Genomic DNA, 25,804 nt, shown 5'->3' with positions numbered 1-25,804 from the left:
GCTAAATGCCGATTTGTTTATCTCGCTGCTATTCCCACCTGCAGTGCTGCCGCTCATGGGAATGATCCGTCTCCCTGATATTTCTGAAGGCAGACTCACACATGCATAAGCATAGTCTTTTTTTTTTTTTTTTTGCCTCATATATTCCTCAGGGGTTTACACCAGCTCATCTAGATTCTGTAAATAGACGACTCCTGGATCTGGATTTCCCCCCGGGGTCCACAACCGCCCCACTGCAGCTCTTCACAGCATGAACGAGTAGACGATCCTTAAGTTCATTGACCTCCCGATGCAATTAATTACCTAACGGCGTTCATAAAATGTATAATGTGTATTTTTTATTAGAGTATACTTCAACTACAGAAGCCTAATGAAGGGCTACCTATGTGTGCTTGAGCTGGTGAATGCACTCCAGCATCCTTGCGTGCAAGCCAACAGATAAGTCTCTTCTTAGCTGTCCCCAAGCAACAAACTGGTGTGTGCGCGCCTCTTGCCGAGCATGTGGCACTTATTCTTTGCGTCTCCGGCTCCCTTTTTCTGGCGCTGCTGCTGCTTGAATTAAAACAGCCTTGCTGCTGGGGAGATTTGGCCCTCATGGAGTCTTATTGGCCTTGACTTTATCCTTTTGAAGACTGCAGCGTTGCTCTGCGGTTTAGAGTCTGGCTACAATTTAACCAGTTCCTGTGACAAGTGCACTTTGTTATGCCAGACATTTTCTTTGTCATCAAGATCAAAATGCACCGGCTGAGACGCATCCTGATCCCAGATGAGGCCAGATGTACAGTAGGTTTGTGTGATTCATGTTAAGTGAGGAAAATCTAGCTTTCAGTGGAATGATGGCAAATTCTGGCAAGGAGGCCTTTTTTCTGTCAGCTGCTCTGGCAGACGACCGAGCCCCCGCATTTTTCTATTCTGTAAAGCAGTGCGCCTGGTAAAAGGAGAAATGTTCGTGTTGAAATTTTAATTCCAGAAATCAAAAGTTTTGTCCTCGCGTCGTCCGATGTGAATGACTTTGAATGTGTCCATATGATGGCATCTCTCAGAGAGAGATGACACACGGTAGCCCCGGATACTGTGCGGATGACACGGGCTACGATTAAAGGAAGTCAAACACGGGCCAGAAATCCAGCCAGACACTCGCATGAACACAACTACCAGCAGCCACTTCCTCCCCTCTCCGTGCCAACTCTATCCTGCAGTGTGAGTCACGGCGCTCCATCCGTGCTGCGGTCTGCTCTCCGCTCATCAGCGTCACTGTGGAGCCAGGACAAAGATTTATCACCCTCCTGGTCCCTCACTCAGTCTGTTTGATCTACGCCCAGGTGTGTTCACTTAGAGCTCTGACTCAAGTGTAATGAGATTTACCAAACCCAACTGCGCTTTTCTTGGGCTGTTGTCAAGCTCGCCTCAGACATCGACCGTGTCTTGTGTGTTAATGAAGGAAGTCTGGTGATCAGGTTGTCTGCGGGTCCACCTGTCAGAGGCTCTGGTGTAGACAGGGTCAGTGCAGACAGGCTGGAAATTAAAAGCAGCCTCAGGCCAGAAGCTGGTGCATTTCAGTGTGTAGGTTTCATCTGAAATTTGTAGTTCTTTCAATAATTCATATTCGGCAAGATTAAAAATAAATGTCACTTGTGAATGTTGTTTTCAGCCCGCAAGTCGCCGTGAAAGTAGAGCGAATGGTCATCACTTGTCTTGAAAACCAGAGTTTGTGACACTTGGAAAGAATGAGATAGATGGAGAGTCGTGGTGGTTGGTGGATTTGCATTACAGGAGCTCTGTTTGTGTGTGTGTGTGTGTGTGTGTGTGTGTGTGTGTGTGTGTGTGTGTGTGTGTGTGTGTGTGTGTGTGTGTGTGTTTGTGTGTTTGTGTTTGTGTGAGGGTGAGACAGTGGAGCCCAAGGGGCAGGACAGCAAAGCCAAGCTGCCCATGCAGAGAGGAGTAGTAGAGGCTTCAAACAAGCTCCTGCATGTAATATGGATGAGACCGGAGCTCCCTGCAGAACAGTCAGAGGACCAAGGGCCTGTTTGTATTTAACTGTCTCCCTTTCTGTGTGTCTGTGATAGATTTTACCCTGCGGGGCGTTCTGGCCAGGTGGAGCTCTCTCTTTGTAGCGCTGGGACTGTATCATGGGTCAGGCTCTTTACCCTCTCTGTCTCTCCCCATCCATCCCTCCTTCTCCCCCCCCCCCCTCCTTCTTCACCCGCTGTTGGCCTCATTGCAGACAGCGACTGCCGACCCGACCAACCGTTGACATTTACTGCAGTATTCCACATTACAGCAAAACAGCCTCCTGAGCTGAGGAGGAAGTAAACAAACCACCGATCGATATATGACCGCATATGAGAGCCAGTAAAGAAAGATTTTAGTCAAGAGCAACTCCAACTCTTGCAGTAAACCACTTAAAAACCCTCATTTAAACACCTCTTCAACGGCACATTTATTCTTTAGACTTGTTTTAAGACGGGAAGGTCGAGAGTTTTTGTTTCCATTTCTCACCAACAGACTTAAGCTAATTTAAGGCTAGTCTTAAAATGACAGATCATGATGAATTCTTGACTCCAAATTATGATATTATTGTTGCTGGGCGTTACTGACTAGCTGTTAGAGGAGGGCATCAGAATGCATTTTGAGTTATTTTTAGTGGATGCGGTGTAATTTGTTGCATAGAAAGAGGGTCAGGCAGTGTCTCCATTTTGTGTTTTCTCTCCATGTAGTGATAGCAGTGTATAGCTGGCTTGCTGACAGCCTCTCTCGGCTCTCAGTCTGCTTAGCAACGCTCGTCCTCTCTGCAGCTCTCTCACTCCCCGCTGTCTCCAAGCACTCGGAGTCGTTTCATCCATTCGAATAGTAAGCCAAGTTCCCTTTTATAGACAACTAGGCAGCTGATTTGTGTTTTGGTGGAGGTAGCGTGTACGCATGTCTGTCACTGATAGCAGGTTTGAACCAGTAACCTACCTACAAACAGCTTCCCATGGTAGCAAGCATCTCTGGAGAGTTTCTCTTTTGGTTTTTAAGGATGTTACAATCACGCACGCACGCGCACACAGACACACACACACACACACACACATACACACACACACACACACACACACACACACACACACACACACGAAGCTCAGATGATGAGTACAGTCATCCACAGACAAGACAAGGGCCCACTGGCCTCATTCTCAGTTGACGTGTCCTGTCCTCCTGGGAGCATCAAGTGTGTCTTCTCGTGTCCGCATGCGTTTTTTGTGCACAACACTTCGCTTGCGGTAATCTACGTCATCCTCCCACATCGCTGTTCGATGGGATGTCTGTCTGTTTACTTGCATGTGTGCATCTGTGCGTGTACACGTCTTGTCTGCTGGCCTGGTTGACTCACAGAGGTGAGCCCCAGCAGCTTTGATAATTAACGTTCTGGGGGGGCTCCGGGGAAGGAAAGTGGAGCACAGACGCTGAGCTGCTGGTCTGGAGAAGGCGAGCTGCACGTGTAAATTCAGATTATATGCTCTTCTGCGCATGGAGGATTTTTAAATGCCTCTAACTGACTGTAATACACTCCCATTTCCTCGTGAAATATGTGCACACACAGACCGAATGAACGTTACTGGACACTTTTGATACGGGCCTGTGATGTTTCATGTTATTCTAATGACAGACCTTGGGTGGATTTTAAGAGTCCGAGCCCTCATGCTCTTACAGTATCGCTTTAAACATGACATGAACCAAGTAAGAGAGTTTGTTCTCAATTTTTCTCTGTCTTACTGCAGCAGGGAGGGAAACTAAATTAAATTTCAGCTATCTCGGATCTCTCTCTCTCTGCATACTGTGTCTGTCTTTTACAAGGCTGAATCATATTGCCTTTCCCATAAAGCTGTATTATCATGGCTAAAATTATATTATTTAGCAATACACTTTGTCTGTTCGTAGCTATTAATCACAGCGCTGCGGGCTGATGATTTGAAGGGTGACATAATTCAGTTGTACTTCTTGCCTCTGATGTGATGTCTGCAGGATGTACAGCTACAGGATGCCTCCGAGTGATGTTTCATGATTGCTACACCGATTGCAACAATAATATCTGGTACCATTGATCTATTCATCATAGAGTATGTGTCAAACTTCCGCCCGAAGTTACAACAGTTCAAAGTGATAGAACTTTTTACTGTTAAGCAAATTCATACTTTTTTTTTTGTGGATAAATTCAAAACCAGCAAAAATGTTTTTGCAGTTATTCCTACTTCATGAAGAACTTAAAAAAAAATGTTATTCAAGAGTTTTAAAAGTTGATCATTGTTTCATTTATCTAGTAACCATAAATGCCAAAGATTACTCCCATTGCAGCTTCTTAAAAGTGGATATCTGCTGGTCCTATTTATTAATAAATTGAGTATCTTTGGACATTTATATCTAATATGTGCCATTCTACTGATCAAACAATTAATCGACTGGCCAGAAAGTCATTGGCAAATTAGTCAATTTGAGCAGTAATATGTTTCCTGTCACAGATGGTGTATATGTGAGAAATGTCGGGGGTAGGGATTGCCTGAGCTGGTGCGGCCTAGTAGTATATTCCAGTCAAACAATTTGTCCATTCATGAGGTAACATTATTACAACCCCCGACATGCACTCCTGTGAACATAGACTGGAAGCCGCCACCTGGGATTTGACTGTGAAACATGAGAAATGGAGGAGGGCGAGAGAGAGAGATGAATAGAAAAATTGATCGAGGGAGCTTAAAGTCTTTTTATGTGAAGGATCCTGGTGAAATACTGTTGCCAGTTTCCAAATTAAACCCCTGTCTGCCATAAAACTACAGTGGGACGGTAGATTGTGAGTTTATTAGGCGGAGATTCCTCATTATCACTTTATAACTTGCTTAATTTTCCGTCTAAGACTCGGATGAATTGTTTTCCCGCTGGGTCCCATTGGTTCTCCCTACCAAGGCTGTGGTGTGTAAAATGGCTGACTTGAACTGTAGCCTCTGAGGAAGGAGCTCAACATGTTGGCAGGGAGGAGAAAAGCCACTTGTATGTGTGTGTGTGTGTGTGTGTGTGTGTGTGTGTGTGTGTGTGTGTGTGTGTGTGTGTGTGTGTGTGTGTGTGTGTGTGTGTGTGTGTGAGTGACACGTGCATGTGAAGGCTGTCTAGACTGAGTACCCATGTGGTGCAAAAATGTACTCCAGGCCTGAAGCCAAGGCAAGTTGGGAGTGAACCTGTCCTTATCTGCCTGCCTGGTTGTGTTTGTGACTGGGGCATGACTAGTCTGGCTGATGCTTATCAATGTGCTTGTCTGGCTCTGGTCTTTCTCTTTGTGTTTGGAAACTGGGAGGAACAGGTGTGTGCATGTGTGTGTGTGTGTGTGTGTGTGTGTGTGTGTGTGTGTGTGTGTGTGTGTGTGTGTGTGTGTGTGTGTGTGTGTGTGTGTGTGTGTGCGCGCGTATGCGTATGCGTGCGTGTGCGCCTGCCGGAAGAAGGCAGAAACAGACAGTCACATGCTGTGTCTGTCTCCTCATTTGGCTTGGCTGTCTGCCAGCCTCTTTTTTATTTTTTTATTTCCTGTTTCCCTGTCACCTATTTGTCTAACCGTCCATCTGTCCAACCGACCTGTCCTCCTCTGTGCCCTGCTCTGTTTTATTACCGCTTATCTCTTTGTACAAAGCTTAAAAAAAATAATGAACAAGTTGTGTAATCTTCCTCTGAGCACATATAATAAGAAATACAAAGTAAAGGGTTGAACACTTCAGACAAGATCATTGTTGCTTCTTGACTTATGCCAAAACAATCAATGAACAATGTCCTTTTTGTGGCCAACCTATTCTATTATGCTCAAGAATAACTGGGGACGAGAGCATTAGTGAAGAACTGAACACGTAGACCTGAAACAAAGCCCAGTCATCTCATTTCACAGTGCTGAGTTAATCAGAGAACGTCTACCTAAAAATAAAGAATATTCCTTTAATTGCTCCACATTGCTGCCTGGCTCCCTTGTGGGCTGTTATTGATTTGGCTGCTGAAACAAAGTGTGGCTCCCAGTCTGTGGATAAATAGCTTATTGGATTAAGACCTCCATATAAAGGCCTCCAGTGTCTTGTGTGTGTGTGTGTGTGTGTGTGTGTGTGTGTGTGTGTGTGTGTGTGTGTGTGTGTGTGTGTGTGTGTGTGTGTGTGTGTGTGTGCAGGCAGGTGGGACCACCAGAGCACTGGGCGCCGGTAAATCCTGTACAAAACCAGACCCACAAGACAGGCACACCCTTTATATGTCAGAAGCAAAATGCTACACCTCATAGATCAACTTTTGAGGGAACTCTGAAGACAAAATGATCTTAAAGAGACACAATGAATATCTGCGACACACGTTCAAGGCAGCCAAAGTGCTTCAGTGTATTGTTGTTGTTACATGGTTTGGCCAGGAAGTATATATGTCTCCGTCTCCCTGGCTTGATCTTTGACACAGTTGACTACTGCAGCAGTACAGGATGTGGTTTAGAAACAGACAGGGCGTGACTGACTGTCTCTGAGTGTCTCTCTGTGTGTGTGTGTGTGTGTGTGTGTGTGTGTGTGTGTGTGTGTGTGTGTGTGTGTGTGTGTGTGTGTGTGTGTGTGTGTGTGTGTGCTCCTCCATTCCTCTCTCCCTGTCTGAAGCAGAATGAAAAGGCACCCAAATAAAGGATGTTTACTTCCTCCTGTGAGAGGAAAAAGGAGAATGAGCTGCATTACTCTGTCCTCCTCTGCTACCAGTTGTTACCCCCATCCCCCCCCCCACCCAACCATCCCCCTCCCTCCCTGAATGCCAGGCACATGAATGGTTCAGTGGGAGGAGGAGGAGGAGCAGGATGGGTGGCACAGTTATGTTTTGTGGACCCCTCTGTTTCTGTCCCCTGAACTAGATGGAGGGTCTTGCCTGAGGTTTGTTTCAGCTTTCATGCCCCCTCCACTGAGGCCAGGGCTTCAACACATGTGAAGACAATTGTGCCCAACAGCATTTGTGTATGAGGGTACAGAAGGGATTTTAATAACACGAACACACACAGTCACTTCCAAACACAGGAGCCCGCTGCTATGGGATGAAAGGTCAGACCAAGGCTTGCACAATCTTTATTGTGCCCTAGATAAGATTTGCCATTAGGCTTGTCAAGGCTAGTTGTGTTTGTGAGTGTGAGTTTTATATCCTGGGCAGGGTTTTTACAGCTTTACCATGTCAGTAGCCAATTCTCTGAAGACTCAGCACATGCTACCAACTTAACAAGGAGTTTAAAGCTCCTAAATAGAAATCACGTCTATCGCAGTTCCCCAGAGCCTAGAGTGACATATTCACACGTCTGGTTTTGCTTGATTGACAGTCCAATACCAAATAATGTGAGGGGAAAAGCTGAAAATACTCCAAAGTTTTTACAAGAAAATGTGTGTCGTTTTTAACGACAGCTTTGTCACGATCATGTAAGTCTTTGGCCGGAGTAACAAAACGCCGCTGTCTCACGAGTGCGACAGGTTCAGGTCGGGTTTGAAGATTTCCTTTTTGCTCCTAAATTTTTTAAACTAAGTGCCAACTTGCTCCAAAGGACATACACCACTTTAGTGTATACATGCGTGGGTTGGGGGACGAGTGGTGTTTTATTATCCATGTATGGAGACAGCATGTGTATTTATAGCATTGAGTAACTGTGTGTGTGTGTGTGTGTGTGTGTGTGTGTGTGTGTGTTTATATGCACTGAGATGGCAGTTATCTGGAGTGTCCACGTGACTGGAAGGAGGAGAGCTTGACCTCAAACTTGTTTGCACTCTGTGTGTCTGTCTGCGATGGGTCTTGCCTTTAAGCAGAGGGACATATAAATTACACCTAGAGTACACTTATGATGGAGGAGAAACTAGATTCCTCTCGTTGCCTGTTAGTATGAGCAGAGACTGGCAAGAATTAAAAGACACTCTGCAGTTTTCCGCTACAAAGAAACTGGGTGTCTGTCAACTTACTGTGAAGTTGAAAGCTTTCACCCCAATCAGAAATCAGCTCTTCGTGAATGATATGGTGGCGCTTTGGCAGCACAGCCAATTATGGAGTGCAGCGCTCTGAGCAGAGTTTTATTTCCAGCTTAAAATTGGCAAAGAACTCAATCAATTGCAAAGTGCGCAAACTTAAAATTGCTTTTATTTATATTCCTCCTCACATGACTACTTCACGCTTTATTTCGAATGTGCCTTTGCTGTAAATTTCAAGCTAAAAAGAGAAAAGATTAGATGTCAGTACTTTGCTGTAGGAAGCACAGATCCCGCTTACACCAAAAAAAAATGCAAGGCTGCCCTTGAAGTGCATTCACTCTCTGCCTGAGCTTCCCAGACTGTATGGTAATGTACAGTCATGGATGTCTGTGTAATAGAGTGGCACTTGTTATTGTTGAATTTAAGGGCACTCAGGCAACAGAGAGGCACCAAAAAACAAAACAAAACAAAAAAAAACACCCCACTTTCTGCTCCAGTAATGTGTCTGCTGCAGAAATGTCACGTGTGCTAATGATCGCTGGACTAAACTGAGGGTCTGGAAGTGGGTCATTGTAAAAGTTCACATGGCTGTGTGTGTCTAGAGCGTTTCATCAAGCTGCATCGTGGCGGGATGAACTAGTGTGCAGCAGGCAGACTGCTGGTGATTAGGAACAACAGGGCAGAGTTCAGCTGAGTGAGTGTGTGGAATGCTAATCCACATTGTCATAAGGCAAATTTGACAAAGGGCTGGAGACATGGGGGGTGGGGGGCTGTTTTTGTGTGTGTGTGTGTGTGCACAGCAGAAGCAACCCAGATAAGAGAGGTGCTTCATTATTGCAGATTAGGACCTAGTAGCAGTGTGTGTGTGTTAATAAAGCAAGGGGGAGGGGCGTAGAAAGGTGTAACAGACTAGAGAGAGAGAGCAAGAGAGAGAGAGAGAGAGAGAGAGAGAGAGAGAGAGCGAGCGAGAGAGAGAGAGAGAGCAAGGACAACAACAGTTGTGTTGAAATGTGCAAACATTTGCACTCACACACAATCATTAAGGAACAGAGAGCTATATTTCTCTATATTTCTACCTGTGTGAGGTCTTTCACTGACATATTGCATTTCCTGGCCTCTTTCTTTAACCTTAACTATCACAGCTAAACTACCTGACTAACCCCAAACTGAGCCACAAATCTCAGTCTCAGCAGTCCCAAACTGAGGGAAGGCCAAAATGTCCTCGCCCCCAAGGTCTGATTGGTCCTCACAAATATAGATGTACACACACACACACACACACACACACACACACACACACACACACACACACACACACACACACACACACACACACACACACAGACAGACAGATAGACAGACCTGCCTTTTAATGAACTGTCTCTGTTCTAGATCATCTGCTGTCACAGGGGTCAAACAGATGAAAAACCTCTGGATGACCTCATGTTAATGTCCTGTTTTGTCCCATCCTGTTTGTATCACCCACCTGTGCAGTGTGTGAGACAGATTTAATGTTACACACACACACACACACACACACACACACACACACTGACAACCCTTATATGAGAGGGAATCCTGCCAGAGAGGGCCCAGCTCACCTCCACACCACTGCAGTGGTTTTATTGTTGTTTCTGTGGGTTCTCCTTCCTCCTATCGCTGCCCTGTCCCATCATCCCTCTCTCTCTCTCTCTCTCTCTCTCTAGCTGCTAGCCCCTCACTCTGTCCCTCCCTCCTTCCCCCCTTCCTTTCTCCCTCCCTCCCTCCTTCCTCTCAGTGCTGCAGTGCTGCCTTCTGGAGAAAAAAAAAATGAAAAAAGAAAGGGAAGAAAAACACCAACCACAAGCACTTGTAAAAGGACTAGCCCTCTTCTGTATACACAAACAGAGGTGCACCTGGCTCCGCATATGGATCTCAGCCTTTTTGCATTTGCATGCACGCACTCATTCATCCGTGCCCTTGTAAATAAGGGACTTTCTCCTGCATACAGCACAAGTGAGTTCTGACACAAATCAATAGAGCTAGCAGTTGTTGTTTCTTTCTTCTTATAAGCAAACACATGAATGAAATGAGGATTTCCGTGGCAGTTGACAGGAGGAGCGTCGGAGTAGGACTGCTTCAAATGATTGTTTCCATTTCTGAGTCATTTAACGCTCAACTTGCAGATACCTTCATTCATTGTTGTTTAGTCTGTTAAAATATCACACATTTGTTGAAAAATGCTCATCAGCGTTTCCCAGTGTCTGAGGTGAAAGTAAAAGCAAAAGATATTCAACTACGGTATATGATATAAAAGAGAAAAAAGCAGCAAATCCTCATATTACAGAGGCCGGCGCCATTGAATATGTTGTATTCTTCAACAGTTTGTGTCTTCACTGGTTTGCAACCAGGGCAGTGAAACAGCATTTGGTTTTGAGATTTGAAAATTACACTCATACAGTTGAAAATTATGAAATTAAATATTTATAGCGAGATAGAACAAGTGAATGATTATTCTCTTGGAAAATAATACTGACGAAAGCTGCTAAACAAGGTTGCCTGCTGGACTGATAGCTAATATAAATGATAAGCAGCTAACGGCTAGTTGTCAAAGTAATTTGCCAGCATTGTTCTGGGGCTGTTTAGCTCTGGTAATGACAGCGTCTCTTAGCCAATACAGCGCACAGGAAAATCCTTAAGTCCAGCTGATGAAAGGTTTCCCGATTATTATTCACTTTGTGTGTGTGTGTGTGTGTGTGCATTATGTGGCTAAACGTTTATAGATGGCTTTAAAAGGCTAGTAAGTCAATTATTGATGCTTTCTACAACCTCTCTCTCTCTCTCCCTTTTTTCCTGCTCACTGCTTTTGCACTTCTCTCTTCATTGAATTGCCTCCCTTCCTCTCTGCTCTTCTTCTTCTGCACATCCCCATCTCCTCCCACCATCCGCGCGCTCGCTACACCGCCCTCCTCCATCCACGCTCTTGTCTGTTGCTGTGGGCTACCTAGCGGCTCCTATAGTGATGCTGGAAATTCTTGGTCCTCCGGTGCCTGTGCTTCTTGTCAGTCCGGTTGAAAGTGTCTGTGTCTGTCTGTCTGTGTGTGTGTGTGTGTGTGTGTGTGTGTGTGTGTGTGTGTGTGTGTGTGTGTGTGTGTGTGTGTGTGTGTGTGTGTGTGAGAGAACCGCAGGCAGCCCGTGTGTAACGTCAGGCCCGTCTGCCACAGATAAGCATCAACTCCATGAGCTCGTGGCCTCTCGCTGAGCGTGTCCTGGATTTGCTAGAAAAAAAACAACAACACACAACTCGAGGCAACACCAGCACTATTTACTGAACACACTCAGAGGCTCTGAGGCTACGACACTGACAAAATGAATCATAAACATTCTAGCACACAAACATACATCTTCACGTCGAGCGAGAGGCTGTTGCATGTATAGCAATGAATCACAGAAGCGCATAACGACGGGCCATGTTGACGATCAGCTTGGCTTTTCTTCTGTTTTATTCATAGGCCTTCCTCAGTGGGCTCATTCAGTTTCTACCTTTTGCTTGTCTGTTTCCCCACTGCCCTCCTTTTCCACAGCTGTATCTTGGCTGGCTCAGGCCATAGCTCACTTACTACTGCTCACTTTTAATGTCATTTTCTATCTCTTGGATGCCATTTATCTCCATTTCCTACCATATAAATACCATTTGTCTCCATCCTTCCCCTCTGCGATCGCGTGCCACTTGTAATTTTTTTTCTCTTTTCGTTCTCTTGTTCCCACGCTCCCTGACAGAGTCAGTCATTTTAATTGTTCAGAGTCTTCTAACAAATGGATTCTCCGCTGCATTATATCACGATGTCTTTCCTTCTCCGCTGTGTTTAACCTTGTGGTTCTTCTGCGTGTTCGTTTAACCACCGTCTCTCTCTCTCTCTCTCTGTGTTTCAGAAGGCGGTGGAGGAAGAGGAGAGCCAGGTGAGGAAACCCTCGGTAGATCTCTGCCCCACCAGCGACAAGTTGGCCGACGCCGACCCTGCGAGAAAGGTCCATTGTCACTTCCCTCTCTGTATACGCGCACGCACGCACGCATGCACGCACGCACGCACGCACACACACACACACACACACACACACACACACACACACACACACACACACACACACACACACACAGGTCAGCTCTCAGGGTCACCACCCACACCCCCACTGACAGACACACCCCCTGCTCACCCATTCATGGCGGCACGCTTCTCCTCTCTGACCTGTCAGGAAATAAACTCCTGCAGCTGCTGAATGGTTCTGTAATTCACCTCCTCCCTGTCGCCACGCACGCACGCACACGGACACACACACACACACACACACACATACATACACACGCACACACGCACACACCAACTTTACATGCAGGGAGGCAGCTCTTTATCATGATTATCTTTTTCACTGGGCACACACGCACACTTGCACAGTGTCTCAGCTGATGCCTGATGGATGATCCTTCATTCACATGTATGCATGCATATATTAGTTTTATTAGATTATGGCTCCAAGAGCGCCATGTGCAGTACAGCAGATTCCCTACTCCTCCTGCTGCTTCTCTCCATGTAGTCATGCGAGTGCATGTGTGTGCGTGGGCATGCATCTGATTGACATTGTAATAATTCATCTATTCAACTGTGAAGTTGATGCACCAATCAATAAATGTGGATGGAAGAGCTGCTATTCTGCGCCTTTGTAACCATGACACAATAGCTTGAAAAGACTGGTGTGTCGCTGTAGTGTGTTGTATTAATGTGTGTGTGTGTGTGTGTGTGTGTGTGTGTTTTGTTTTCTACAGGGGAAAACATCTCCACCTACTCTGGTGTTTAACCGTGTTTTCCCGGACATCAAGGAGGAGCCAGGACACCCCACCCTGGTCCACCCCAGGTACTACACCTTAGTAACCTTCATTCAACAACACTGATGCACCATTAAATGATTGCAACTATAAATTACTTTCATTATGTGTGTGAGATATTTATGATTCATTGTTAAACAAGTGAAAAAAAGTGAAGTTGGAATCGCCAAACGTCTCATTTTGTCCAACAAACAGTCCACAACCCAAAGAGATTCAATTTATAAAGATATAAAGTAGAGACAAATAGCAAGTCCTCATTTGAGAGGCTGTAACCTGAGACTATGCGCCATTTTAAGAAACCAAAATAGGAAGCTTAATTAATTAGTTAATTGACTCACTGTTTCAGCTCTCAACCATTTTCTGCAGATCAATCTCTATCACTGCTAAAGCTGATGATTATTTTTTTAATTCGTTGTTTAGTCTCTGAAATGTAATTTTCAGTTTGTTTGTTTATTCAACCACCTGCCCACAACCTAAAGATATTCAGTTCTTTGTCATATAAAACAAAGAAAAGCAGCAAATCCTCCCGTTTTAGCTGAGAGCTGAGACCACATAATATTTGGCATTTCTTCCTAATATCTAAATAGTTGCTATAATCTTCATAAAGTTGGTCAAGTTTTAGTTGGTTATCCAAGAGAACATTAAACGCTCTACTTGTTAAAGCATTTATCAATACCTGAAACGGAGCCAGCTGGCCGAGTGTTATCTGTAGAAGCCTGCATCTTAAATCTTTGTGCCAGATACCGTAGGTGTGTTTTTCTGCTCTTCTGCTTTAATTACCGAGTAATGTTAACTTTCAGTTTGACTTTAGTTTCTTTTTCATTGTACTCTATCCTTCCTAACGTGACACTCCTCCTCTTTCCCTCCTTCCTTTTTTTTTTTTTTTGCCTTAAGCCCTGGTTTCCTCTCCTCCGTTCCTCCCCAGGGGACGCCAGCCCTTGTTTGGATATGGCTCTCTGATAGCAAACGCAGTAATCTGACCCAGATTAAAGCCTGGAATTAGATGGTTTATGGCGTCGTAGCTACACTGGCCTGCCTTTGACCTACTGACTGTCTGGAGGCACGCAGACATCAGGCCAGACAAATTGGGCGGATTACAGCTCTGGTCACCTGCCAGTGTCACATGACTGCCACACTTTCAAAACCAGTCTGCGCAGACCAGTTTGGAGCGTGTCTTTTGCATGGCAGCGTTAAAAATAATGAAATGGCCTGCTACAGACAGACATCACGCCCGACATACACAGCACTTAAAGTTGTATTTGGGTTGCTACAAACATCCATTAGCGGTACACGTGTCAAATACAAGCCAGGCTTACATTATTCAGTCACTTCTGAGCCGTTTCATGTGAAGGACTTTCTGATTCCCATTCAGGCGAGCAGGCAGCGGTTCATTTCTAACCAGAAGAGGAAGCATGGTTGGCAGTGCTGTAGTTTCTCAGGCAGAGTCCCACCGAGCTGTCATGCTTAACCTAGTTCACTTCTCCAGTCTCAGCCCTGTCTGGAGGGGCCTGCTGATGGGGGAGGACTTCAAAGCTCTCCTCTCCTCTCCTCTCCTCTCCTCTCCTCTCCTCTCCTCTCCTCTCCTCTCCTCTCCTCTCCCCTGTTATTCTCTCTGTTTTTTTCTCTCTTTTCCTTCCCTCCCTTTCCCGCCGTGCAGCCAGGAATAGACAGATAGTGTTGGCTTAGTGGCTTCAGAGCATCTCCAGGCAGTATCTCTCTCTCAGTTGTTACACACTACCTGGACATTTGTGATAAGCTGAAGGTCTGTTTAGGCGCAGATCCTGTAAAAACACGATAAGAAGTATCCATATTCCACACTGTGTTTTCAGCTCCCGCCTTCAGATGGTCCCAATACTTTGGGCTAAAAGAGATGCCAAATGACAATTGCTCAGTAACTCTGTTTCATTTTTGTTTGTTGAAAAGGCCGTGCGAGTTATTGTGGGCATATATGTTGCTTTATGTGTATCCGTATGACATTTTACGATCTTTACTGCAAAGGCAGAGGAGTATGTGAATAGTGAAACAGCTACAGTGTGATTAGAATAACAAAAGCGGACAGATCGGATGCTTCATTCGTTTTTTGTGTACTTAGCATCCTACCACATCTTTGTGTGATTGAGGAAAACTAATAAATAAATAAAATATATATATTATTTAACAACGGGTATGCACATTGTTTAAAAAACAGAAAGTGTTTATTGTCGTGTGTGTTTAAATGTCTTTTCCTCTCTGTGTTTCTCTCTCTCAGTTACTACCTGTACACATACGATAAGATGGTGGCCCCCAACGTGTCACTGCAGAGGGAGGCGGAGATGAGTACCGAGGTGCTCGGAGCACTGCTCAAACACCACTACAGCCGCAGGGGGCTGGGCCACGACGAGCCACCAATGGGTCAGTAATAACACACACAAAGAAGCTGACATATAGCAAGCGAACACGCGCTGTAAGGCTTCTATTGACTTTGCACACATGCTCCAGGAATACAAAATGAAAAACATACACCACGTCTAACACACAGTCCGAGACTCTGAATTGGGATTACACGTACATTCACCGTCACCATTTAATCATCCTGAGCCGGAGGACCTAAGAGGTCTGATATATGATAAGCAGGTCAGGAGGTATTGAAATCTGTACATGATCAATGTCATGTGGCCAAGAAGTCAAATGTAGTCTGATGTGATGTCATGAAGATAAACTGAAAATCGTCCTCCCTTTGTGTGAGATTCAAATGGTGAGTGAGAAAGTCATTGAGCTGCCCAGATGTAATAATATTAAAATAAAATAACACATAAAATCATACCCTCTCTTACTTGACCTGCTTGTGAAAGTAAATGCAAACACTGACACTGTAATTATGTGCATGCAAGTAAAATACTGAAAATGGCAGAGCAGAAAGTGGGAAAAGGGCAGGAAATTGCTTAATATATATCCTTTTGATAACGGGCCTTATATGTACAGTAGATAATATTAGCTACGTATGTGCAGAGACTTGCAGAATCTAGCTGCTTTACCCAACATGAGACTGCAGGTAAAGTAAAACTTCATGTTCAGAAATCGTCTAAACGTGATTAGCAATTGTTTGGATATTACCATCAAATAATTTAAAGAGTGAAAAAAAATGCTGAATCCAGTTTTGTATAATGGTCTGAAAAAAACAGAACAAGATATGTTCTTTTAAACAATTTGATTATCAAACTAGTAGGGCACTCGGGGAGCGTAGACCTCCGCCAACGCCTATAGTCCTCTCTTCTATGATATGCAAATCGCCAACCACAACCACAAAGCAATATGTGTCTGGATATATTAGAATGATTGTACCTCGCTGAAGCCTCACGTCTTAGCTGTTATACCAGTTCTGGTTCTCCCCCATGAAACCACCGTGCCCGAGTTCTCTATAACGACAGCTTGCTGTCTTAAGTATATACATGTGTATCCCAGAGGACGATTGGGAACCGTGAATGTGGATTGTGATATTGAGTCATCGGATTTTTTTTTTTTTAATAGTGTTTTGTGACTATTGAGCTGCCATCCTCCGGATTTTAGGATGCATGTCATCTAGAATCTCTATAATCGGACAACTCGCAATGTTGATAATAGTGAAAAGTAATTGGATCCTGTCATCCGGATCCGCTTCAACATTTAATGTATTCTTCTTCGGCCTGTGCTACACCCTTCCACCAAATCTTACGAAAATTCGGACGGTAGTTTTTACATAATCCTGCTGACAAACAGACCAACCGCACCAAAAACCTCCTTTGCTACAGTCATTATATTCATCCAGTTCGAGTTTGAAACTTGAATAACACCGTACCTTTCCTCCATTTAGCATTTATGGGCACAAACATTTAAAACACAGATGTGATTTTTAATAGTTGACTATAAAACGATACAGTATTATTGACAATACAGTAAACTGCAGATGTAATAATCTGAAAAAAATATAGGAGAATTTAAATACTAAAACTATACATTAATAAACACTTCAAATGTCCTTACATCTGTGTCCACCATCAGTATAGTGTGTTATAAACCATTTGTTAAAGAATTATTCATTGCTTACACACACTAAATGGATAAGAGGAGTTAAAGTGTTACCTCAAGCTTTTCCTGGTTAAAAAAAAAAAAAAAAAAAATCCAGAATCTACTCTCCTCATCTTAATTTGTAGATATGATCTCCACAAACACTCAAAGGCACACAGCACTGATGATGTTTGACTATCAGCTATGAGTCATAATTTAATAAATACTGGTGTATGTACATTAGACACGGAAACCAGGCTGACACATGCCCGCTATAAATACATGACACACATACAGCGAGCCGAAGCCATCTCCAGACACGCAGCATGAGCAGGAGCGTAACGCACTCAAAAGAGCTGACACGTGCTTACTGTAAACATCCAACCTTCAACACACGTACGCGCGCGCGCACACACACACACACACACACACACACACACACACACACACACACACACACAGACACACTTAACATTGCAGCCCGCAGTGATGCACATAATCATGCATTGACCTTCACATAAAGACTCTCGGGGCACCTCGCTATTGATGAACAAGAGGGGTGGAAATGGCAGTGACCTCCTCTCTCCACCATGTGTGTGTTTTTCGTGTGCACGTCTGTGTGTGTGTGTGTGTGTGTATATGTGACGCCTGCATTCGTAGGATGTGTGTTTATTCAGGATGTAGAGAGACGATGATTCACAGGAACGGCTTGGGTCTGCCATTATTACGCCACGTCTGACTGCCAGGCTCTCTCTCTCTCTCTCTCTCTCTCTCTCTCTCTCTCTCTCTCTCTCTCTCTCTCTTTCAGGCGTTCTGCTTCCCCCCTTTTTCCTTCTCCAACCAATCTGTCTCTCTTCCCTCCATCCTCCCTTTCTCTTTCTCTTCCTGGCAGCTATCTCCACATCCTCTCTGAGTCATTTCTCTGTCTGCTCCCGCACCTCCTCCATCCGTCCTTGTCTCTTGCTTCACCATCTCCCTTCATCTCTGCCTCCTTCTCAGTCTGCTCTCAACCTCCTCTTCTTTTTTCTTTTTTTCCTCCCTTCACTGCACACTCTCCTCTAGCAGTAGTCTCTGCGCCTTTTCACTATTTCTGTTGTGGCCCTCTCTCTCTCTCTCTCTTTTTTCTCTCTCTCTCTCCTGCTTATTTCCTTTCGATCCTCCATCAAATGACTCACTCTTGTTATTTGTGCGCCTCTGCTATCCTGTGTGCGCCGTTCAGACCATGTATGTGTGTTAGTGTGTGTGTGTGTGTGTGTGTGTGTGTGTGTGTGTGTGTGTGTGTGTGCGCGCGCGCGTGTGCGTGTGTGCGTACGCACATGCGCAAGCCAGCTTGAGTCAATAAATGAGTGTCCTCTCCAGTGTCAGACGCTGGGTTCAGAGCATGCTGTTTCCTGCCACACATACTGTATGAATACATTAGGCTGGGAAACAACCTATTGTTCTCATGCTCCTTCTGTCATATGACTTCAACCAACTCTTGTTGTGTCCGTAGTCTTGATCCGTTTCAAAAGCTCCGTGACCGCACAGCGTGTTGGATAATTAAGGCTTTCACAGGTGAAGGCAGATATTTCCACCCTTTTAATCCATAACACACACCGACCTGTGTTATTATAGAACATTAAGCCAGTGATGTTGGCCTGACCGTGACACTCGATTGAATCATTTTCAAACAGAAAGAAGGCTGAAAGATGCTTCAAATGTAATGCAGTTAACTTAAATCACTTTAGAAAGTAACTTTAAAAAAAAAATCTACACATCCTCACACATCTCTGCTTTTTCTGTTAGACAATTGCCTTTATTAAAACCAGTGAGCTTAACATTCAGTTACAATTCATTTGCAGGTCAGTTGGCCAAAGACAGGACTCGGAGAACTGAGCCAAAATGTAGCGTCCCTCTTTCTTTTTATTGACTCGAGAATGGTTTTAAGTCGAGAGTCAAATCGTTAACACCAAGAACCGGAGTCAAACCGAATCATGATATCGCCACACATTTCCCACGCTGCCCATCGTTTCCCATGATGCACACCTTAAAGGCCACAGCGAGGGAGCATGCCAGAGTTTGAACAGAGGAGAAGCCCACGCAGAGCAGCTCCCACACAAAGCCCTTTTTTCCTCTCTGTGTGTCTGAGGGCAAACACACACAGAGAATTTGTGGGCGAGTGTTTGGTTCCTCGGCTGTTGCCATGCCGTACTTGTGCATGTGTGTGCGCTCCACGTTGATGAAGAAGTGTGAGCTTTTATGAGGTTCTGCGAGGGTGTTACGAAGCGTGGGCGGGAGTGTGCACCACCACGACTCGCACTCCCCGTCTTTCAACCACCACCACCACCACCTCCTCTTCTTCTTCTTCTTCTTCTTTTTTTTTAACTTCTTCCTTCATCCTCCTCTCCCTCCCTCTTCAGATCTTCACGCGTCGCCTCCCCTCGCTGCTGGCGCCGAAGAGGCCAAATCCCAAAGCGCCGCTGCTGCCTCGGCCACCGAGCGGGAATGCCAAACCCAGGCAGTTTCCATGGAGACGAGGAGCCCGGGCTGCAAGAAAGCAACCCACGCCCCCGCCCACACCTCTCCTCCTCCTCCTCCTCCTCCCGCGTCGTTGTTTCCATCGGTAACGGAAGTAGCAGCTCAGGACATGAGCTGTGCCACGAGCAGCGCTGCGGCGGCGGCGGTGGGGGGGCTGGAGGACGACAAGGACAGGATTGTTGTGGAGATCATGCAGATGTACAGCAGGCAGCAGGAGAAGCTCAACTCCACCCTGCACAAGCAGCTGCAGCTGGAGATGGTGAGTTGGCGGCTGGAAAGAACAAAGACCCAAGATAAATGAGCCCGAGATAAACTAGACCGTAACTGTTCCCGCCTATTAAAAATGTCCTTGACGTAGATGTGGCGGTGATGTTCACCTTCCACCGACCCCTCCGTCTCTCCCTCCTGTCACATGAAACACGGTGGCATCAGATGGTTCTGCCATTTTTAATAAAAGTCAGCAGAACAGTTCTTGTACATTTTTGTAAAAAAAAAAAAAAAAAGTTATTAAAGCTCTTAAGTTTCATTTCAGTTTAGACGTATGGAAATAGAGTTGACCTACATTACAGTGACGTTCACATCTATTGCTGAATTATGTCCCTTTATTTAATCCCCACTAACGAGGCGAGAATTTCATTTGTAATCTGAAATGAGACGTCCACCGTCAGAAAATATTGGTTACAAAATGTCTGACAGCAAATGTGCTATTTTTGAAAATAATAACTTTTAAGTTTTACATGAAGCTTTTTCCACTTTTTTTTTTTTTTTTTTTTTTTTGCCTTTTAGTGCATCCGTCATCTCACTGAATATGTAATGTTAAAGGTCAAAGGTTGCACATCCAGCTTTTTTGATTCTGTCAGAATTAGGGCAGCGGGGCGGAATAAGCATTACGCGCCTGCATTCGAGCCCCTCGTGGTTTTCCAGCATCAGACCAATGCAAAGCCTTTTCCTCTCAAGGGGTCACTGAAGTATCACTCTCGTATCGTTATTTTCCTTGACTTGGTCTCTGTGTCTCCAGGAGCTGGAGGCGGTGCGCGGGGGCGAAGCGGCGAGGCTACGGGAGCTGAGCGCCGAGCAACGGGAGCTGCGCAGCGAGCTGGAGGCGGTGCACAGCGAGCAGGCACGGCAGCTCAGCCATGCCCGCCAGGAACAGCTGGAGCTGGAGACCCGTCTGGAGCAGCTCCGACAGCAGGCCTGCGCCTGCGAGCCGGGGGCACAGCGCCAGCAAGAGGCCCACTACACTGCGCAGGTACGGGCCCAGAGGGGGGGGGGGGGGAGCACATGGTTTTAGCACCGGAAACTGTCACGGCGAACCGCGGTGACGTATAAAGTACGCCGACTGGCTTGCGTTGCTTAATATTTTGCCCATTTTAATCTCGGTCACCATCAAACGTGCAACGCTCCAGCGGGGTTCAGACTCAAACATGAAAACGTCAGCACGGCGCTTCACATATTTATACTGACATATATATTCAAACGATTTATTTCGTTTTTACTTTATTACCATGAAAGTACGCAAATCGGCCTTTGAATCTTTGATCACCGGGTTCCTGAATTAGTCGGTGAAATCCTTGTTTTTGGACCAGTGCATGTAGATTAAATGAAAAAAATTCTTTGAGCTCTCGCTTTTAATTATGCCCATCAAATAGAAATTATTTTGTGTGTGTGTGTGTGTGTGTGTGTGTGTGTGTGTGTGTATATATATGTCCTGTGAGTCGCTGTGCTGTTGAAGAAAACACACACACACACACTCACACTCACACACTCGGGACCTTTGTTTGGATTTCCATGAGATTTAATCATGAGATAGGCTCTGTTCTGTTGGCCCGAGCTCAGAGCTGCAGTATCCCCCTCCTGTCTGTTGTTGAAGCTCCGGCTCCTCCTGCCCTGCTCCCATTGGCATCAAACTCAGGCTCTCTGCCAGCGAGGAAAGGGGGCGTGCATATGTTTGTGTGGTTATGAGACTAACGCTGGCCTGTCTTTACACAGCGTGTGAAGAAATTTCACAGCTAAACATGTTTTCGAATTAAAGAGGTATGGCACCTTGCTTGTCTTAGAATAAATCACAGGTGTCTTTATACGTGTTTCTTTGTCTTGACTGCTGTGAAAATTAATTAAAGAACAAGATTATTAAAGTGATTTCATAGCCTCGCCTAAAAACACTCATGTCGATCGGTGACCGAGATATTAAATTGTTTACAAGGCTGACACTTTAACAGTTGACTCTAGTAAACAAGGTCACGGCAGCGTCCATCAGCATCAAAATTTGACCACTGTTGACTGAAAGAGCAACAAACAGGGCTGAGAGTCTCTCCAATTATTTTCTGCCTGCATTTCGACAGTCACAACATGCATTGTAACACATTGTTGTGCAGTTGTACAGCAGACTGTTTGTCTAAATGTGCGTAGGTCTGTTTTATGTACATGTTTCACCACGCTAGTACCTTTTTTTTTTTTTTTTTTTTTTTTTTTTTTTAACCAGAAGAGAAGGGTTACGTTTAGGCTTTTATTGTTTTCACCTTCTTAAATGAAAGGGTTTTCCTAGTTTGTGGTGTCCTTTTTTAATTTGGAGCCAAAACAAAAGATGGGTGATATCATCTTGGTCTTTAATAAACATTTTTCCTGACTGATTTCTGAACAAAATGAACCTGCACCATGAATTGACAATTAAGAGTTGGTTGCAGTGAAGATGGAGAAAAGTCTCCTCACGGAGTTTTGTACTGTGACACTTAATTGGTGACAGGTTACTGTAAAATGTGAGAACGTGGTGTCAGACTACATGTCCTCTGATGTGCCTCATGTCCCCCCCCCCCCCCCTTTCTCACACAGTTGTCGGAGCTCCGTCACAGGCTGGAGCGGGCGGAGGCCGACCGGCAGGAGCTGCAGGAGGAGCTGCGCAGAGAGCGGGAGGCGCGAGAGAAGCTGGAGCGCACTATCGCCCAGCTCAAGCAGCAGATGGCCCAGTCTGGCACGATGGGAGGCAGCCCCTCTCCTCCTCCGACCCCCTCCACCGGAACCCCGAACGCCCACTCCCCGCCCTGCTCTTTCTCCATCTCAGAGGCCCCAGCGGCTGGCCAAAAGTAACTGCCACCCCTCCAGGCGCCTCTCTCCCGCCCGCCCTCCCTTCCTCCCCTCATTCCTCTCCCCATCACCCGCCAACTCTACAGACACAAACAAATCAGCCTGAAGCAGAAAAGAGCTTCACATCTCCGCAGGCTGTTTTTTAAGTTGTGCATTTCACCCTCCTCCCCTTTTATTTCCGTGTCGGACTGACTTTTATTTTTGTAATTTAACATCACTTTAAAAGTTTTATGTTGTGGTTTTTTTTCATTATTATTATTATTCTTTTTTTTTTTTTTTGCTTCCTACGCCTCTCTTTAAACAGTATTTAAGTTTTTTTGGGCATGTATGTTTGATTTAATTTATAGTTTTTACTGAACAAACAGCTGCTTCACAGACAGGAGATTGGTCAAGTCGAGACCATCTCGAACCATCACTATTTCCCTCCACCCTTAACTGTCGCCCTCCTCGCGCCTCCCTTTCGAGCTCTCTGGTTTCTCGGAGGGAATGAATTTCGGACGCAGACTCTCCTCTCCTCACGACGTCACGTCATGCTACTACCTGGCGCAGCAGCCGGAGCCCACGGACACATAAACGCCGCCCGGTTGCGCGCCTCCTCTGTCTTTCTGTATGTAAAGCCCAAACACTCAAGTACCAGCGACTGCAGGAAACTGCATGGACATTTCAATACAGTTTTTTTTTTTTTTTTGTGCTCCTTATAAAACACAGAAAGAAAAAGTATAACATGTTAAACCATCGTCTTTATGGAGGAGAAAGACATTTACTGTACAAAAAAAAAAAAGAAGACATTTTGCAGATGTCGTAAAAAACCTCATGAAAATATGCCAATAGTGACGCTGAACTTGAAGTGAGTGTTTCCAGTGTGACCTCCTACAAGGTAGCTTAGCTAGGAAATTGTCTGGACTGGAATCCAGCTGCTCCTGAACACAGACCGGTTCCTTCCTCTCTCTGCTGGGCAACACCTGGACTCTCCTGCTGTAGACTAAACAGTCTGTCTGTTGACCCACAGGCTGCCCAGTGTCTCCTCTAACCTGACACCCCCCCCCCCCCACACACACACACACACACACTCTCTCACACACACACACACACACACACACACACACACTAGACCTCACACCTTCCATGCTGTACACCAGCACCATTGCCGTCTGCTGGGAAACTCTTTAACACTGTGGTTTTCACCCACTTAGGGGTGAGACAGGCTGTGCTGTTTTCAGGATCTGGCTTGAAGAAGATCCCAAGCAGTGTCATGCACTTAACACACTCTCCCCCTCCCCCCCCAGAGTCCCCTGGGAAAGGAATGTGTCTCGGCACAGGGGCCTGTGTAGCTTTTCTAAGAAAGAAGAAAGGCAGAGTCTCTAGCTTGTGGGGCTGCTGTACCGTGTTACCATAATACTTACAACATCCCCACATGCCTGCACACACTGGAGTGTGTCCGTGCATTCAGGCTGAACAACGGCCCCAGCATTCCCAGCAGATGATCAAAGCTACAGTCTGTCCGTTTTCTGGGCCTCTCCCTTTTTTTTTTCATTTTTTTTTTTTTTTTTTTTTTATCTCTGCCCTGTTTGTCAGAGCGTCATCTGAGAATGTGGGTCGCAGTTGAAAGCAGTTAGTCCAGGGTGGTTTGGGTGCTGCTTCCCGTTATTCTGCCTGGCTGAACAAACAGCACCAGGCAGGCGAGGCCGGCAGCGAGAGGAGGACTGGGGGGGGGGGGGCGCGGCGCTCAGAGGACCTGCACCGAGGCAGGCTGGGTGGCCCGGACGCCGGGGGAGGGGGGGTACCGAGGGAGCCCTCTTTGTTCTGTGCCTTCAGAATGGGGGCAGCTGTTGTTGTCTGGGGGCCCTCTGCCCACCCTCGGGTGAGACTGTACAGGATCCCCCCCCCCCCCCCCCCAGCTCTCCGCAGCCTCCCTCCCGCTTCCTCTCCCACAGTCACTCACTCACACATGCCCGTCCATCCATCTCCAGATCAGCTGGGGGTGTGCAGCGTTTTGTAGATGCCCAGGAGAGCGAGCAGGCGTCCAGCCAGAGGAAGAGAGGACTTTTATTGTGTCAGTTGCCAGGCAAAAGCGCTTTTTATTGCCACCAAGAAGAACCCCAGTAAGCGTGTGTGTGTGTGTGTGTGTGTGTGTGTGTGTGTGTGTGTGTGTGTGTGTGTGTGTGTGTGTGTGTGTGTGTGTGTGTGTGTGTGTGTGTGTGTGTGTGTGTGTGTGTGTGTGTGTGTAAATAATTGTGTAAGGGGATCGGCCTTGGCTAAACTGAGCTTTTTTCTTTTCTTTTTTTTTATGCATCTGCTATTAATGCAAATTGATAGACATTCCACTGTGCTCCATCCTGTTCAATGCAGATTTTCTTACACAGCTTCCCTTTACAATAACAGACCTTAAAGAATGGGCAGAGTACAGTTGTGGTTTGTTGATAGTCATAAAAGCAGGTACAGGTGCAAGCCAGAAAAATCAAACCCACGCCGCAAATGTACACTCTACTGTTGTTCCATTTAAACCTTTATTGAAATTATAAAAGAAAATATTTAACGTAAGAACTAAAGATTTATATTCACCTTGTAAATACAGTAGTCATTAATATATTAACTGTTATTATATAAATAATCTTCAAAAGGTTATATAATTTGGACCAGAACTAAGGCTTCAGTCGGCCTAAATGTTTTTGCTTTCTTTTATATATAAAAAAAAATAATCTTTGCAGATATCAGAACTTGACTTTAGTTGAGTGGATGTGGGGGAGTGAAACGCATGGTTTACTGAGACATGATGCAGGACAACGGCTAAATAGGAAAATACTTTGTTACACACCTCCCCCCCTTTTCTGAACTGATGCAATTGTTTTTGTGGATTTCATCTTGACGGACTGTTTAACGTGTAATGTGAGCTTCTTTTTTTTCCTTTTTTTTTTTCACCTCTTTATCAAACCTCCCTATCATGAGCTAAATTGAAAATTTGTTGAAGAAAAATGCATTTTGGTAAAAAAAAACGAAACAAAAAGTGATTTTTTTTTTCTTGCATGTTTTTGCTGCCCCCTTACATTTTGTGTCACCGGGCCACTCTATCAATCTGTTTATTGTAAAAAAAAAAAAAAAAAAAAAATGAAAAAAAGAAAAAAAAAAAAAATCCTTCCACGTAACGCACAGACTTTTGAGATGGTTCATATGCATGAATATTGAACATGTGCAAGTTTTAAATCATTAATGGTTCAGAGGTTGGCTAAATGTAAAGTCAGATTATGAAGAATATAAAGTGTAGCCTAATTTGATTTGGAAAGTGTGTGTGTGTGTGTGTGTGTGTGTGTGTGTGTGTGTGTGTGTGTGTGTGTGTGTGTGTGTGTGTGTGTGTGTG

The 25,804-nt window shown here is 45.2% G+C and overlaps 1 protein-coding gene across 2 annotated transcripts in view; it reads left to right on the top strand.

Moving 5' to 3' along the window:
• skila (SKI-like proto-oncogene a) overlaps positions 1 to 24,169 on the top strand; it is a 34,766-nt gene extending 10,597 nt beyond the window's left edge. The window contains exons 3-8 of one of the 2 annotated variants that reach the window (XM_069157777.1): positions 11,883 to 11,975; positions 12,769 to 12,857; positions 15,077 to 15,219; positions 19,251 to 19,627; positions 20,387 to 20,617; positions 22,198 to 24,169. In XM_069157777.1, the coding sequence (XP_069013878.1) occupies positions 11,883 to 11,975; positions 12,769 to 12,857; positions 15,077 to 15,219; positions 19,251 to 19,627; positions 20,387 to 20,617; positions 22,198 to 22,452 (1,188 nt within the window). In that variant the 3' untranslated portion in view covers positions 22,453 to 24,169. Of the gene's footprint in view, positions 1 to 11,879; positions 11,976 to 12,768; positions 12,858 to 15,076; positions 15,220 to 19,250; positions 19,628 to 20,386; positions 20,618 to 22,197 lie in introns of both variants that reach the window. The other variant, XM_069157776.1, reaches the window with a different exon arrangement.
• The last annotated feature ends 1,635 nt before the right edge of the window (positions 24,170 to 25,804 follow it).

This window comes from Embiotoca jacksoni, unplaced genomic scaffold, assembly GCF_022577435.1.
Source record: "Embiotoca jacksoni isolate LCO1_2020_lvr unplaced genomic scaffold, fEmbJac1.0.p SCAF_22, whole genome shotgun sequence".
Classification (NCBI taxonomy): domain Eukaryota; kingdom Metazoa; phylum Chordata; class Actinopteri; family Embiotocidae; genus Embiotoca; species Embiotoca jacksoni.
This window is presented reverse-complemented; position numbering and strand designations above follow the sequence as displayed.